General features: G+C 43.2%; 1 protein-coding gene across 1 annotated transcript in view; it reads left to right on the top strand.

Annotated features, from left to right (window-relative positions):
• The window catches only part of LOC126262236 (mediator of RNA polymerase II transcription subunit 20), a 600,255-nt gene extending 585,226 nt beyond the window's left edge, over nt 1-15,029 (top strand). The window contains exons 4-5 of the mRNA XM_049958707.1: nt 1,110-1,220; nt 14,837-15,029. Of these exons, the coding sequence (XP_049814664.1) occupies nt 1,110-1,220; nt 14,837-14,929 (204 nt within the window). The 3' untranslated portion in view covers nt 14,930-15,029. The remainder of the gene's footprint in view (nt 1-1,109; nt 1,221-14,836) is intronic.
• Nucleotides 15,030-17,346: the final 2,317 nt, after the last annotated feature.

The raw sequence follows: 17,346 nt of genomic DNA, 5'->3' as shown, positions 1-17,346 counted from the left end.
AGTCGCCTAGAACTTAGAACTAATTAAACCTAATTAACCTAAGGACATCACACACATCCATGCCCGAGGCAGGATTCCAACCTGCGACCGTAGCGGTCGCTCGGCTCTAGACTGTAGCGCCTAGAACCGCACGGCCACTCCGGCCGGCTTTCCTTCACAGTGATTATTTCCAGACTGTAAGTGATATTTGTACCATGTTTGTTTGAAATGGGTCCAGTGGTTTAGTAGGAGATGTGGAACATGCCTACATACGTTTTTATTGTACATGCTCTGTCCATGGTGTAATGCGCAGGACATAAGTGCAGGTATTTGTATTGGTGACTGAGGACAGTGTACTGAACAACATTAGATTATTGTTTACTTCATTTGCAGACTAGTAATTGAGCCGTTAGGAGTAGTATGTTTTTAGGTTGACTAGTACCTCCAAGTAGACGTGACAAGAGCAAGCCATTAATGCTTATTTTCCTCCTGTGCAGCAAGTCAGGTGCTGAAGTGTGGACGCAGAACGGTTAGTCTATACTGACATGTGTAGTGTGCTTAGTGATGCAGTTACGACTGTGCAGAAAACATCAGGTAGTATATTGTGTGATGTGTGTGCGCGAAAGCTGTTTGACTCAGGGAAGAAAAAAAAAAAAAAAAACAAAAAAAAACAAAAACGAAGACACCTATGTGTGTACATATTAAGGTACCACATATAAAAATAACTGCATTACACATTATGTGCGTATTATTACTATTAAAATTCAGGGCAGCTTTGCACCTGGGCAGCTGTGGCGCTTTAAATGTGGGACTCATGACAAATTATATTTGGATTTGAGGGGGGAGGGGAGAAAATAGACAGTGTTATTAGAGGTGTATAGACGTAAGAGGATAGAGATTATGGTGCATTTTACATTAAATGTGAGAACATCTTGTGGAACAGGGATGCCATATTTGTTGAAGCAGCAAATACAAAAACGAGTTTCTCAGCATTGTTCGGATCGTTTTAAAGAGAAAGACGCGGTTCCACCACTTCACGTCAGGAACGATGAGGAAGGTCCGTGTCGTGTGCTTGTTAGGTGTACCAAACCGCCGTCGTTTACGAACGGAAACTGCGCCCTCTGTTGCAGGTGGAGTACCGGCCGTGCGTCGTCCCCGGCAGCTGCTGGGACCTCATCCGCGAGTTCCTGCAGGGCTTCCTGGGCTCCTCAGTGCAGGCCACTCCGCCACCCTATCTGCAGGTCAGTGAGTCTGGGTTTGCCGCGGTAACTGGCTACTCATTGGCACTCTCAGCAATCGAAATTAGAGATGCAGCGGCATCACGCCGTCCTGATTGGGGATCTCTGCTTCCTGAATTTCCATATCCAAACTTAGAACTTCCGCACTTTCGTCTGCATCATTTTGTTTTAGTTTTGTACTTGTATTTTTTCATGTTCATATCCATTGGGAAAAAAATGTTTCTTACGATGCAAAACTACGACGCCGACCCGAATGCTGTTGTAGTTATTTCTTATTCGTAATTTAACATATATGTACTATAGGTAATTAAAATTGTACTTATTGAATTGTCTCCTGGTGGTAAGTTGCGATATTTTATTTATTTTATCAAGAAATTAAGTTACAATTTCAAATAAGAACCATGGCTCCCATTTTTCTATGTCAAGTCGAGAGGACGGAAATTACATGTCGTCATTCCCTCTGTACAGGGGTAATTTCTGAATTGCTTCACAATATTTTTGCCTGACGTACACCGTAAAGCGTTTCATGAGACGTTTTATAAATTTTCAGATAGTTTGCTCTAGTCAACCTCAGTTTCCCGTACAAGCAAGAAAGCAGTAATACAGCATTGATGTTTAAAATTAGCGTGAAAGCAGAAATGGGATTACAATGTTTACTGAAGGTACAGAGGGGTATATACTTGTAACAGCCTCTGATTATAATTTCGAAGTCGATGTATTATAGGCTGTGAGTTACTAACCATGTAGGTAACTATTTAACTTCATCTTCATTGATCTCGTATTTTGCTTTATAGATTTTGGATCAGTGTTTTCCGTTTTCTTCCCCCATTGTCATCTCTTACCTTCATTGTCATCTTTTACATCCGTGATGCGACACTGCTTGACAGAATTGGCACTCTCGTTATACGTATCCTTAGTTAAGAGATACATACTTCCTATTGTCCTTCTCGCTGGTAATGATCAGTGTATCAAGTCTTACCTACTGTACGTCTTTACTGCTTTACAGTGTTCATGAACGTCTTTAAAAATTGACAATAACATATGTAAATTGAAGGTGGAGAGGGGAAAAAAGGAAAGGAAACGAGAGAGGGAACACTGCTGTCAGCTGCATCGGCACATTACGCGTAGTCGGCGGTTACGAGTGAAAATGTGTACCGGACCGAAATTCGAACCCGGGATCTCCTGCTTACTAGGCATGTGCGGTAACCACTGCGCCATCCGGGACACAATGTTATCGCAACTGCACGGAGCATCTGGGATCGCCTCACGGCGATCCACACTCCCATCGAGCGTCACCTATCTGCAGCCCCTGTCCATTTCCTCCATATTTGCTCTTCCGAGATTCCCACAGGAGGTCAGACGTAATTGTACATACGTGTGGTGTCTGGTCTTTCGGACATGTTGCCCCGGTACTCATTTTGCCAATTTTGTATTAGACATGGAAGCAGAAAATGAAATGGGTTTATAGCTAAGTATCGAAAAAAGTTTCGTTTCCATGGCTCAAATGGCTCTGAGCACTATGGGACTCAACATCTGAGGTCATCAGTCCCCTAGAACTTAAAACTACTTAAACCTAACTAACCTAAGGACATTACACACATCCATGCCCGAGGCGGGATTCGAACCTGTCACCGTGGCGGTCGCGCGGTTCCAGACTGAAGCGCCTAGAACCGCTCAGCCACACCGCCCGGCTTTGTTTCCATGTATCCGTGAAAACACCTTTGAAATTATGAAACAACCGTACAAACACATATGTACAGATAAGAATAGTATCCGTATTAAGAAACATTATCCGGGACAGTTTCTGTACGCTGGGTGCTGCTGCTTTACATGTCTACAACGCGAGTTTTGTAAACGAATCTATGACGTCACGTCTTCATAGCTGTGTAGACGGCTATCCTTTTCACCTACAGCCGTTTGCGCCTAGCAGTTGACAGCTGTCAAATGTGGTGTCGGGTGTCAGGCATCTACTGTAGGAGTATCTCAGTAGTAACAAATAAATGTATTAAAGTTTCATGCATGATGCGCCATTTTTTCATGTATCTCGGCGTGTATGCCGTCATATCTTTTGAACTGTGTGTTGTACAGTGATGTATTCGTGAAGATACATTCAGCGGAATATTTGTATACAGTCAGCAAAATACACTAATGGCCATTAAAATTGCTACACCAAGAAGAGCCGGCCGAGGTGGTCGAGCGGTTCGAGGCGCTACAGTCGGGAACCGCGCGACCGCCACGGTCGCAGGTTCGAATCCTGCGTCGGGCATGGATGTGTCTGATGTCGTTAGGTTAGTTAGGTTTAAGTAGTTCTAAGTTCTAGGGGACTGATGACCTCAGCAGTTAAGTCCCATAGTGCTCAGAGCCATTTGAACCGTTTGAACACCAAGAAGAAATGCAGATGATAAACGGGTATTCATTAGACAAATTTATTATACTAGAACTGACATGTGATAACATTTTCACACAATTTGGGTGCATAGATCCTGAGAAATCAGGACCCAGAACAACCACCTCTGGCCGTAATAACGGCCTTCATACGCCTGGGCGTTGAGTCAGAGCTTGGATGGCTTGTACAGGTACAGCTGCCCATGCAGCTTCAACACGGTACCACAGTTCATCAAGAGTAGTGACTGGCATATTGTTACGAGCCAGTTGCTGGGCCACCATTGACCAGACGTTTTCAGTTGGTGAGAGATCTGGAGAATGTGCTTGCCAGGGCAACAGTCGAACATTTTCTGTATCCAGAAGGGCCCGTACAGGACTTGCAACATGCGGTCGTGCATTATCCTGCTGAAATGTAGGGTTTCGCAGGGATCGAATGAAGGATAGAGCCACGGGTCATAACACATCTGAAATGTAACGTCCACTGTTGAATGTGCCGTCAATGCGAACAAGAGGTAACAGAGACGTGTAACCAATACCATCACGCCGGGTGATACGCCAGTATGGCGATGAGGAATACACGCTTCTAATGTGCGTTCACCGTGATGTCGCCTAACATGGATGCGACCATCATGATGCTGTAAACAGAACCTGGATTCATCCGAAAACATGACGTTTTGCCATTCGTGCACACAGGTTCGTCGTTGAGTACACCATCGCAGGCGCTCCTGCTGTGAAACAGCGTCAAGGGTAACCGCAGCCATGGTCTCCGAGCTGATAGTCCATGCTGCTGCAGACGTCGTCGAACTGTTCGTGCAGATGGTTGTTGTCTTGCAAGTGTCCCCATCTGCTAACTCAGGGATCGAGCGGTGGCCGCACGATCCGCTACAGCCATGCGGATAAGATGCCTGTCATCTCGACTGCTAGTGATACGAGACCGTTGGGATCCAGCACGGAGTTCTGTATTACCCTCCTGAACCCACCGATTCCATATCCTGCTAACAGTCATTGGATCTCGACCAACGCGAGCAGCAATGTCGCTATACGATAAACCGCAATCGCGATAGGCTGCAACTTGAACTTTTATCAAAGTCGGATACGTGATGGTGCGCATTTCTTCTCCTTACACGAGGCATCACAACAACGTTTCACCAGGCAACGCCGGTGAACTGCTATTTGTATATGAGAAATCGGTTGGAAACTTTCCTCATGTCAGCACGTTGTAGGTGTCGCCACCGGCGCCAACGTTGTGTGAATGCTCTGAAAAGCTAATCATTTGCATATCACAGCGTCTGCTTCCTGTAGTTTAAATTTCGCGTCTTTAGCACGTTATCTTCGTGGTGTAGCAATTTTAGTGGCCTGTAGTGTATGTTGTGAACAGAGTTGATAGTAAAGAAGTAATAAATTTAACGTCACAGACACACACACACACACACACACACACACACACACACACACACACACACAGAGAGAGAGAGAGAGAGAGAGAGAGAGAGAGAGAGAGATCCATTTTATAATGTGTATAATGTGTAACATATACATTACGGTTTCGGTACCTGCCATCTTCATATGTGATTAGTCCACTAAAAAGCATAGTCAAGATATGCAGGGTGCCACAGGCCGAATGGTAAAAATTCAGGGATTTGACAGGAGTCATCATTCGAAGCAAAGAAGTGTTGTAAACATGGGGTCCAAAATGTGTACCTTCTGAGCTATGGGCACTTGTTCATCTTCGCTGCTGTGAAACACACCTCTTCTGCCGAACAAGTGGTCATAGCTCTTAAGGTACACATTTTAGACCCCATGTTTACTAGATGACTTTATCTTGTTTTGGTCCATACTACTTCCGTTCAAAGTATGGAACGCAAAGAGCTTCCAGTAGAAGAGATTTGTTTCGCAGTATGGAGTGTGAAGAATCGTTCATAGCTCTTATGGCACCGGTATGCATTTTAGAGACTATGCTTGCTAGAGTTTTGCTTCGAATGTTCGTTACTGTCATATCCTTTAATACTGAAATTTCTTCATGGGACACTCTTTATTACTCTTACAGTTAGGCACAAGGAACGTTATTAAATGTAAAGTTCGTCGATGAATGATCATCACATCGTCACGTTGCGTAGTAACATTTAGTTAACATTGACTTGTCAATAATGGTGATTAAGCAACGTGGCTCTTGTTTAAATTACTTCAAGAAATACAGCAGCGAGCCACTTTCTGTATAACTTTATATATGCCAAAAGGGGTTTTGAGTTCTGATCCATAAAGAACCTGTTGTCAGTAGGTGAAGCAATGTTCACGCAGCTTGACTGTTATCACGCACGTGTTCGAAAGCCGGCGCTTGTGCGTGCCGTAGCCTGGAGCGGCTTAACGCATACAGACGTAGAGGCCACCCAGTGCGGCTGTATAGGTAGACCTGGGCCGTGCCTGCCGCGCAGATCCGATTTGCCGGCCATTACGGCACGTCCCGAATCTGCGCCGCGTCATGTTCTGCTCTGGCGCAGCTTAAGCCTCAGCACGTCTCCGCTGTTGCTGCGCCCCATTATGCCCTGCCGATGTTCAGGATTACCTTAAAACGGTGTGGGCAACCAAGGCGAAGTAACTATCCAGTCACACATACTCCTAGATATTTTATGGAACTGTTTGCTTTGACTCCTGTGCAATAGTCTGATTGTACAATAATGGGTCTTTCTCTCTATGTATTACGCAATATGTTACATTTATTTCTGCTGAGACTCAGCTGCCACTCACTGTACCAACCATCGATCTCTGAAGGTCTTCCCGCGCTTCCTACAATTTTCTAGCGTCGCGATTTCTCTAAATACAACAGCATCATCCGCGAAAATCCACATGGAACTCCGATACTCTCTACTACGTCTTTTATCTACAGGGTGATTCAGCTGTCCCTACCAATGGGTTTTATGCAACCCGCAGCACCTTCAAAAACCGCATTTTCATATTCTCTCGCTTGCTAAGCACAAACTGTTAGTCCTACAGAGAAACATTAACAAGACCTTTTTGTAGGAAATTAAATGTAGGTAAATTTTGTATTGAGATACGTTCTTGCTGGAGGCCTTAGTTTTCGAGTTGTTCCAGAAAAACGCGTTTGAAGTTGGTTTTTCTTGAATAATTCGAAAACTACCACCTCGGGAGGAAACGTATCCCAGTGCAAAATTTAACTACATTAAATTTACTACGAAAAGATATTGTTAATTTTTTCTTTAGCACTAACAGTCTGCATGTAGCGAGCGAGAGAATGTGAAACATCTTGCATGTGGCATTTGAATGCATTGCGCATTGCATAATACCCATCGGCAGGAATACCTGAATCTCCATATATGTTGTAAAAAGTAATGGATTTATAACACTCGCTTGGGGTATGCTCCAAGTCACTTTTGCATGTGAAGTTTTCTCTTTCTTGAGAATAACGTGTTAAGTTCTGTTCGTTAGGCACTCCTAGTCCAATCACACAGTTGGTCTGATATTCCATACGCTCGTATGTTGTTCGTTACGCGTCAGCACGGAACTGCATGGAACGCCTTAAGTAAGTCAACGAACACGGAATCTACCTGGACCCCGGTATCTACTGTATTTCTAGGTCTCATGTACTACCAGAGCAAGCTGGATTTCACACGATCGATGTTTCCAGAACTCATGTTGATTCCTAGAGAGGAGATTTTCAGCTCTGGAAATGTAATAATACACATGTTCTAAAATTCTACATCTGACCAACATCAGAGATACATGCCTATAGTTTAGTGCATCTGTTAGACGATCCTTGTTGAAAACGGGAAAGGGGTGTGCTTTTTTACAATCATAAAGAACTCTTTCTCTTCTCCAGTGACATACGGCCCTGTATCGTTTAAGATATTTTAATTCTCTTTACACTCAAGTGAATTGTGAATAATTTCTAATGAGGTCTATTTTCATAGCTGTATTAATTACAGAGATATTAGCATCACCTTCACTTTTTTCTAATGGAACCATAGTGATTTCTGCCGCTAGTATTGTAGTTCTAAGAGAGACGAAAGCAACGGCTTTTAGTTTTTCAAAATTCTATTACTAGTTTCAGACTAATAAGAGTACATAGAATTTAGGATTTACCTGTTTTGAATAACAAGCACACTCTGTCTTATGCGGATGTTCGTGATTTCATACCCAAACAACGAAGTAGGTCCGTCGGATAAGGTGAAAACAGTATCTTGAACCACCACTACACCGGTGTAAAAGAGCATAGAGGAGATGTAACTGTCATGAAGTCCGTGTGCCGGCCGCGGTGACCGAGCGGATCTAGGCGCTTCAGTCCAGAACCGCGCGACTGCTCGGTCGCAGGTTCGCAACCTGCCTCGGGCATGGATGTGTGTGATGTCCTTCGGTTTAAGTAGTTATAAGTTCTAGGGGACTGATGACCTCAGATGTTAATTCCCATAGTGCTCAGAGCCATTTGAACTATTTGATGTCTGTGTCATTCACGAGTTTAGAGTGCTGGTTACTTTAAAAACATAAGTATCCCTCACAAACAAGCGACTGTGGAAAGGTAACGAGCTTAGCTGGATCACCCTATAGTTCTTGCAGGAATGTGTCTAGCTCCACTCCGCTTCAAAGTTTGTTAATTCCTATATTGCGGCGACCATAATCTCGTCGTAAACCTTTTCACATGAATCACCTGAGTACAAATGGCAGTTCCGCCAAAGACCTGCCCTTTTATATTTTGTATACGCGGTGCTACGACCATCTGTATCTGTGCACATCTCTATACCATGACTTTTGTAACGTCACTATAATTTGCACTTTCACCGTTTGCTAGTTACAAACGCGAGAAGCTTCTAAAAATTATCTTATGGAAAAAGATGACGATGTAAATACTGCTTGTGATCTGCTGCGTGCATGTAATAATGTACTGCAGTATTGCACTGATTGACTGTTCTGTCGGTTATTGGTAGGATGTTTTATACATTATGAATGAAATACGCGCAACACTGGTTTAATAGTCTACAATTTTCTGTTATATGTTACACGAACGGGTTTTCGCCTGCCGGCCGGAGTGGCCGTGCGGTTCTAGGCGTTACAGTCTGGAACCGAGCGACCGCTACGGTCCCAGGTTCGAATCCTGCCTCGGGCATGGTTGTGTGTGATGTCCTTTGCTTAGTTAGGTTTCATTAGTTTTAAGTTCTAGGCGACTGATGACCTCAGAAGTTAAGCCGCATAGTGCTCAGAGCCATTTGAACCATTTTTTGGTTTTCGCCTATTACGCTATCAGGTACAAACATAAGTATGTGGTGGAGTGAAATTTTGTTGGATCAAATATTTTAAAGTAGTGCATCTACAGAGTATCTCCATTTCCAGAAATGAAAATTTTAATGTCAGAATTAGGAATAAAAGGAGAAGGATTGTTTCAGTGTAAAAGTAATGTAAAATTATTTAACTAAGGTAAAATACGTGACGTATTAACTAATGAATTATAGACAAATTACAACAGTTATACACAGCAGAAAATAATTGAACAATAAACTTTGGTGATATATTCCAAAGATGTGGCTGAACAAAGCAGCCTTGACTTTAATAGATCCTGAATTATAAACAGAGAGATATAATAATGATATTAAGCAGGTTAGTGAAGAAGCTGTCATTATAGAAAGTACAATTTTATAACTCAACGAGAAAAATTAAAGTAACTAAAATAAAGTGAAATAAGGCACGTGAGTAAGAGGAGTAATTTACAACAGGGCCTGGACGGGATTATGTGCAGTATCTGCAGTAAGAAGTGCGAGTAAGGGAACTGTGTCTGGACACTCAGTACTGAGGTTGGGATGATGGACACGTGTTTTGCCGGCCGCGGTGGTCTAGCGGTTCTAGGCGCGCAGTCCGGAACCGCGCGACTGCTACGGTCGCAGGTTCGAATCCTGCCTCGGGCATGGATGTGTGTGATGTCCTTAGGTTAGTTCGGTTTAAGTAGTTCTAAGTTCTAGGGGACTAATGACCACAGTAGTTGAGTCCCATAGTGCTCAGAGCCATTTGAACCATTTTTTGACACGTGTTTATTAATTTCCAAAATTTCAAGATAGTTCATCTTCCTTCCTTTATGGATGTGATGTAACGTTTCACGCTCTTTAAGCAGCTGGTCTCCTAAAGTAAAGTCTTCTTTTTCAAGTTTCCAACTACTGTGGTGCTCCTTCAAGCGCATACATATTGCCCTGCCAGACTGACCTATACAGAATTTGACACGCTTAAAAGTAGTTTTATATATCAGTTCGTTTCCAAAGCTGCAGCGCTGTCTTTACCATTAGCCAAAAAGTGTTCAACGGGTGTTGTGCCCATAAAATGATGTTTTTACATTCCTGGATTTAAGCTTAAATCCTTCTTGTTTATTCCTAATTCTGGCGTTAAATTGTTCATTTCTCGGATTAGACACACTCGGGTAGATGCACTACCTCAAAATCTTTGAGACAACAAAATTTCTTTGCACCACATACTTACGTTTGTACCTGATGATGGCGTAACATCTTAAAACCTGTTCGTGTGACAAATAATAAATATTGTTGAATATTACTCCAGTGTTGTGTGTGTTCCATTCATAATACTGCAATACTGAGCACCTCATAGAGCGTTGCAATTTTATGCTGTGTCGATCCCGTTACTAAGAATATATAGAGGACGTGGGGCTATTCTTATGCTTGGTAACGCTGCCAGGCATCTATGAAGCACACTTTTATGAATTTTAATCGCCCGCGTTTCGTGCAAATGTCTTTAAACGGACTTGGTGTTTTCCTTAGGGTATCTCCTGTATTTTGAAACATAGATGTTTAGTTTTCAGAACTTGTGGTGATGACGCGGTATCGCTTTTTCAAACACCCGCAGGCTGGCCTTCTTTTCGCCTGCCCGGCGCGAGTAAACTGATACACCGACTTCTAGAGTCGCTCCCCCGACGCCCTAATCGGCTCGCGCGCGGTAAACAAACTCGGCGGGCTGGACGTTCCGCGCAGATAAACAGTTGCGCCCCACCGCCGCCGGCGCTTCCTGCTGCGCTGCACCTCGCGTCGCCGCCTCGCTCCCAGGACCCGGTAATTACCCGTCCTGCGATAAGCTTCGCTCTCGGGCTCGCTGGCTGCTTCCTAGCGGCCTGCCGACGTACCACTATCGATAATTTTCGCACGATGTCGCTTCGGAATTCGATAAAGAGACGTGCACCGAACCGTTATTAATAAGTTCCGAAAACAGTGCTCCATCATCAGGTGGCTGTCCTCGCCTCAAGTTCAGCAGCGTAGTTGCCAGTAAAGCAATTACTTCAAAATATAAAAAGAAATGAAATTCGTCTGTGCTAGTATTACGAGTAGAAACGACATCGCTGCTTTTTGTCAGGACAACGCCTCTGGATTAGAAACCAAAAATGTTACGCGATAATGCAACAATGTCTTAGAAGCGCATCCTGATTAATAACGGGTGATGTGCGTTTCTGAGTCAATCACTGAAGCAAAGGCTTTGAAATAACTTGTTTTTAATAAATATTAAAATTTAATGACTCGTTACGAAGTCGTGTAGTCTACTTTTAACTCGAGAAATACAGGCCTTCGTAAAATAACAACATGTGGTGCAGTTAATAACACCTTTTTAAATCCCATATCGAAATCTGACAGAAAAACCAAGGATATTCTGGTCGTATGTACAGTACACCAGCGACAAGATGCAATCAATACCTTCACTGCACGATAACAATGGTGTTATTGTGAAAACAGCGGCACTAAAACAGAGTTGCTAAACTACCCAAATTCCTTCATCAAATAAGACGAAGTACTTGTTTACAATTCGCATCAAGAACAATTGGAAACATGAGCACTTAAAAATAGGTAGCTTCTAAAAATAGGTAGCGAAGCAGCTTAAATCACTTAATAAAGGCGATGCTTCCAGTCCAGATTGTATACCACTCAGAAACTTTTCAGTGTATGGTGATACAATAGCTCCGTACTTACCAATCATATACAACCGCTTGTTCATCGCAAGATCCGTACCTAAAACATGGGAAGTTGCACAAGTCACTCCTACACCCAAGAAACGAAATAGGAGTAATCCGCTGAATTACAGACGCAATTCACTAACGTCGATTTGCAGTAGGGCCTTAGAACATGTACTGTGTTGGAACGTTATGAATCACCTCGAAGAAAACGATTTATTTTCAAACAGACAACATATCGTTCTTGTGAAACATAACCACTTCTTTATTCTCACCAAAAAACGAATGTTATCGACAGTGGCCGGCCTCTGCGTCCGAGCGGTTCTAGGCGCTACAGTCTGGAACCGCGCGACCGCTGCGGTCGCAGGTTCGAATCCTGCCTCGGACACGGATGTGTGTGATGTCCTTAGGTTAGTTAGGTTTAAGTAGTTCTAAGTGCTAGGGGACTGATGTCCTCAGAAGTTACCAGTAAGTCCTATAGTGCTCAGAGCCAATTTTTTATCGTCCGCAGCTCGTGGTCGTGCGGTAGCGTTCTCGCTTCCCACGCCAGGGTTCCCGGGTTCGATTCCCGGTGGGGTCAGGGATTTTCTCTGCCTCGTGATGACTGGGTGTCCTTAGGTTAGTTAGGGGACTGATGACCGTGGATGGTATGTCCCATAGTGCTCAGAGCCATTTGAACCAATTTTTTATCGACACTGGATGTCACATTGATTCCATATTTTTAGATTTCCAGAAGGCTTTTGACACCGTTCCTCACAAGCGACTTCTAATCAAATGCATTCCAGATTTTCTGCCAGAAAGGCCAGAGTTCGAAATAATTGACGGAAAGTCATCGAGTGCAACGGAAGTAATATCTGTTATTTCCCAAGGAAGTGTTAATAGGCCCTGTGCTGTTCCTGATCTACATAAACGATTTTGGTGCAGTTTGGGAGGATTGTTGAGGTGACCTGAGAAGTGGTGACGGACGCTGGCCACGTCTACCACTACCTGTCATGTTTAACTTGTGAGGCAGTGGAAAGGGGACGGTGGTCCTTCTGTGATTTGTTGCGGGCTGCCGATGTGTTGAACCGATCCTTTTTTGTACCCTGGCAAAAGCGGGTACGAGAGGTCTACAGGAAAATGGTTGAGAGAGCTATTTCAGCATTGTCCTAGGAAGGTATGCGTCTGCTTTGGGTTTACGTCAGCACGAAAGCACAGCTGTGCCAACGGAAATGGCATAATTTTTCATGAACATTGCGGCGATTAGACAGACACATTATACGGCAGTTGCTAAAGCCATAGTAATGTGTCGCCATGATCAGCCACATAATGCTACAGTTTGCTAAACTAGAGGTTTCGCGGAGTCACGTGAATGACTTCTGGCAGTGTATGACAACTTAGTCATGAATATAAACTCTTTACTCGACGTTCCTGGTGGGAGTCAAGAGCCGCTACACCACACCCACCCTTGCGGACGGCTAAGAGCTCTCTCCTTCTTTGTAAACTCCGAGTATGTTCTCCTACATAACATCGTGCACAGGGAAGTAGCCCACAGAGTCTGACTAAGCTGTTCCCTACCAGTCATGTAAGAGAGAGAGCTTGCCTGGATCTGTACAATGTGGAAAATACCAGCGAGAGAATGGTAATTTAATTTCCGAGTTGAACTTTGAGCCATACCTGGTCAGCTCAGTTGGTAAGCGAATCAGGGGCGAAAGGCGAAGGTTCGGGCCCTAGTACGGCACTTAGGTATATTGTGTCACGAAGTTTCAAGTTTGTACTGAGTACCAGAGTATTATCGATTGCAAGATCACTCAACAACGAAGTAAATGTCGGGCATATGCAGTAGTCATGTTTTCGTATTCCAAAGAAATCTGTCATACGACATAGCTCTCACTGTGGTGTTCGTAAAATAGTTGGTCAATATATAATTCAAAATGTAAAGAAATCTAGTAGATTTGCAAATTTAATGATAGACATCTTCCAAGAAGACCAAATGTGTGATTTTCAAAAACGCGACAATGTCTCAACGAATGCATGAATCGTCATTCTGAGCAACCGAAAAAACGTCGAGTTTGTACGCCATGGGATAAAGTGCAAGTATGGTGTCGATTAATTTGTACAAATGCCAAATGTGACTCACCAGTTTAAGAAAAGGGGAATGTAAGTGTTCTGACTTTTTGTCCATCTTGCAGTCAGATGCTTCCCCTCAATTTGAGGAAGAATGCGGCCAGATTGCTTTCCAAACAAGCTAGCGAGCCACGGCGTATCACATTGAAACACACAAATGTCTAAGAAATAATTTCCCCAAATGTTAGTTGATAGAAGAGGGTCTCTTGCGCGACCACTTGGGAGGCCATCTTGCGCAGCGTCAGACTTTTTCATGGGGCCGTATAAGGAACGTGTATCACCTATGAAAGTTTGTATTGTAAAGGGTGTGCGAGAAAAGGGGATGAGACGAGCGGCTGTGGGCACAAATGGTTCAAATGGCTCTGAGCACTATGCGACTTAACTTCTGAGGTCATCAGTCGCCTAGAAGTTAGAACTAATTAAACCTAACTAACCTAAGGACATCACACACATCCATGCCCGAGGCAGGATTCGAATCTGCGACCGTAGGGGTCGCTCGGTTCCAGATTGTAGCGCCTAGAACCGCTCGGCCACTCCGGCCGGCTTTGGTCACATCCATCATCAAGCAGGGGAATTCCTTAAGGCCATTTTCATGTGTGTCGCACTGCGAATGATGACTAAGTTCAAGGTTGTTTAAAGAAGACAGAATAAATGACACAGATTCAGCTACAATATGTAGTTATGAAGAAAACGAGTATTGTAGTCGTTTTCCTGAAGCCGTGTATGTTATCATTGTGTGTGCTATTTATCTCTTACGTTTACTTTGTTTGGTTAGACAAATCACATGTCACTTTAGAGGACATAACGAACAATATTTGGAAATGATTCTGTGTTGTGAACAAGCCATAACTTCTCTTACCAAATATTGATGTAGGCTGTAGAAGAAAACAATCTGAATTGATTCTGCTGTTCCGTGAGAGAAATATCGCCTTTCTCGCAACGATTCCCGTATAAGTTTGCTGGGCTAGACCTTACCATTCTGTTCATAGTAGTGTGTAAAACAGGAGGTTATAAAGCTAGTTGCAGACCTGTGAATTCCGTTGAATCAAGCGCTGTCTTTAAGTTTATGTGATTGTCGCTTTGTGACTGAGTTAGATGGGTCGCCTGTCAAGTGCAGTGTTTAATACAGAGTGTAACACTGTCGATCACCCTGTACTGAGCAGCCGTGATTGTATTTCTGTTGCAGAACCGGATGAACGACATCTACCAGCCGACTGACACCACCCACCAGTATCTGGAGCAGTTCGCCGCCTACCGCAAGACTGCCAGCGTCTTGTAGCCGCCTTTCGCTTCAGTACAGTGTTTTCAAGTCCACTGTCACTGTAGAATTAACCATTGTGCCAAGGAGTAAAGCAAAATAAAAGCAGGCACCCGAGAAAAAAAAAGAAAAAACTGTTCTTTTCTTTCAATTTTCAAAAAATTCCTTTCCTCAGCAATGTTTTTAGTTATTTACTTTGTACCTCACTGTTCGCATCCGTAGAAGGAAATCGTATTTTCTACGTGTTACCAGAAAGCCAGGAATAAACACGGACCGAGCACTGTTTCAGATCCATTGGGATTTTAATGAATGACGAATGTTATTGGTAAAGCAGTTACGATTCACAAACAAATGATGCATTCGAATTAAAAAACATGTGTTCGCCGTTTCACATACAAAGCAGCTGCTTAGTTGTTGGGTAGCGTGCGGATCACAGGTATAGTGCAATGGTAAATGAGGCTGTGTTCATTGCTGTTTTCTTGTGATGGTCTGAGCACATAGTTAACATCTGTTCGCACTGGACTACTCAGAACCGAACGCCAAAACGTTCTACAATGTATTTCATTCGCTGGCATTCACACGCACCATCTATGTTACAGCGTGGAACGGCCTCTATGTGGTGAAGTGACTGTGATGACGCGTTAGTGGAAGAAATGGGAGTCGATAATGAAGACATAGGGGATCCAGTATTAGAAACAAAGTTTAACATAGCCTTGAAAGACTTGTGATGAACTAAGATGGAAGACATGGATAAAAGTCCTTCGGATCTTCTAAATTCATTGTAAACAATGGCAGTCAATCGACCATTCAATTACATTTGTAGAATTTATGAGTCTAGAGACATCCCACCAGACTTTCGGAAAAATAGAATCCAGAAAATATCGAAGACAGCAAGGTCACATCAGCGCGAGACCTAACGCACAGTCAGCTTAACAGCCCATGTATCAAAGTTGCTGACAAGAGTAATACGTAGAAGAATGGAAAAGAAAATTGTGGATCTGTTATACGAGGATTAATTTTGCTTTGGGAAAGGTGAATGCACCATTCCTGTCGTTGCACTTGATAATGGAAAAAAAGAAAATACGCCTTCATAGCATTTCCAGGCGTAGGGAAAGCATTAGAGAATATAACATGGTGCAAGATGTTCAAAACTCACGATAAAATACCTATAAGCTGTAGGCAGAAACGAGTAGTAGTCTTTTCCCCCTACTGTTCAATCTGTGCATCGGTGAAGGATTGACGCAAATAGAAGTTCAGGAGTTGGATTAAAATTCAGAATGAAAGAATATCAGTAATAACATTCGCCAATGACACTGCTATCGTCAGCGAAAGGTGAGATTTCTCAGGTCTTGATGAGTCGAATAAGCATTCTAACCGGCGAACACTATGGATTTAGAATAATCGAAGAAAGACGAAAGTAATGTAGAGTAGCAAAAAAGAGAGTAGCGAGAAACTTCAAAATTGGAGACCACGTAGTAGACAAACTGAAGGAAGCAAAATAAACGTGACGGACGAAGCAAGGAGTACATGAAAAACAGCCTGTCACAGAGTTTGAGGACATTTCTGGAAAAAAGAAGCGCATTAGTGTGGAACATCGCCTTAATTTGTGGAATGAATTCCTGAGAAAGTACGTTTGGAGCACAGTACTGTATGGTATGTGTGGTAGTAAATCACGGACTGTGGGGAAAACCGGGAAAGAAGAGACTCGAACTGTTTACGATGTGGTTGACGTTGAAAATTAGGTGAACTGTTAAGACTTCAAGTAATAACTTCTATGGTACTTGAGGGAAGACTGTAGGGTAAAAGACTGTCGGGGAAGACAGAGATTGGAATACATCCCACAAATGACTGAGGACAGGGGGGGGGGGGGGAAGTGCTACTCTGAGAAGAAGAGATTGGCGCAGGAGGGCCATTACGTAGTGTGCAGCACCAAACCTGTCAGAAAACCGATAAAAAAAGTTAACAAGGTCGGAATGACGTGTTCAAGGATTCACGGAACGGAGGTTTTGGACGTTGGTGAGGGGGTAGAGTCGTCGTCTGCTAAAAAGTGCTCCACCACAAAAGAGGCGAAACGTCTAAAAGTGAAAAATGATTTCGAATTTACAATATTCGGGCAAAGAAAAATCCTCCTCTGTCCATAAATAAACCACGAAGAAACAAATTAAACTATTATCCACATAAAGTTTTTTTAGCAATTGAAAAGGAAGATTTGCTGAGAGAGAAAATAACAGTTGTTTTTGAAGTTATTTGGCGCACAGACAGAAAATAAAACACAGTGGATAAGATGAAAAGGCTCTTTGCGTAGCCTTCTTTATACTGTTTGATGCGTTTGCAGGCATAAATTTCGTCGAGCAAATAAATATCGACGTCTTAAAATGCTTGGACGACACTTTTCCTTTACTTTCACATCTCAGCAGAGTGAAAAATTTGCCATACAA

The sequence above is a fragment of the Schistocerca nitens genome, chromosome 6 (assembly GCF_023898315.1).
Source record: "Schistocerca nitens isolate TAMUIC-IGC-003100 chromosome 6, iqSchNite1.1, whole genome shotgun sequence".
Lineage (NCBI taxonomy): Eukaryota > Metazoa > Arthropoda > Insecta > Orthoptera > Acrididae > Schistocerca > Schistocerca nitens.
The sequence above is the reverse complement of the archived record's forward strand: the minus strand, read 5'-3'. Positions and strand labels throughout refer to the sequence as shown.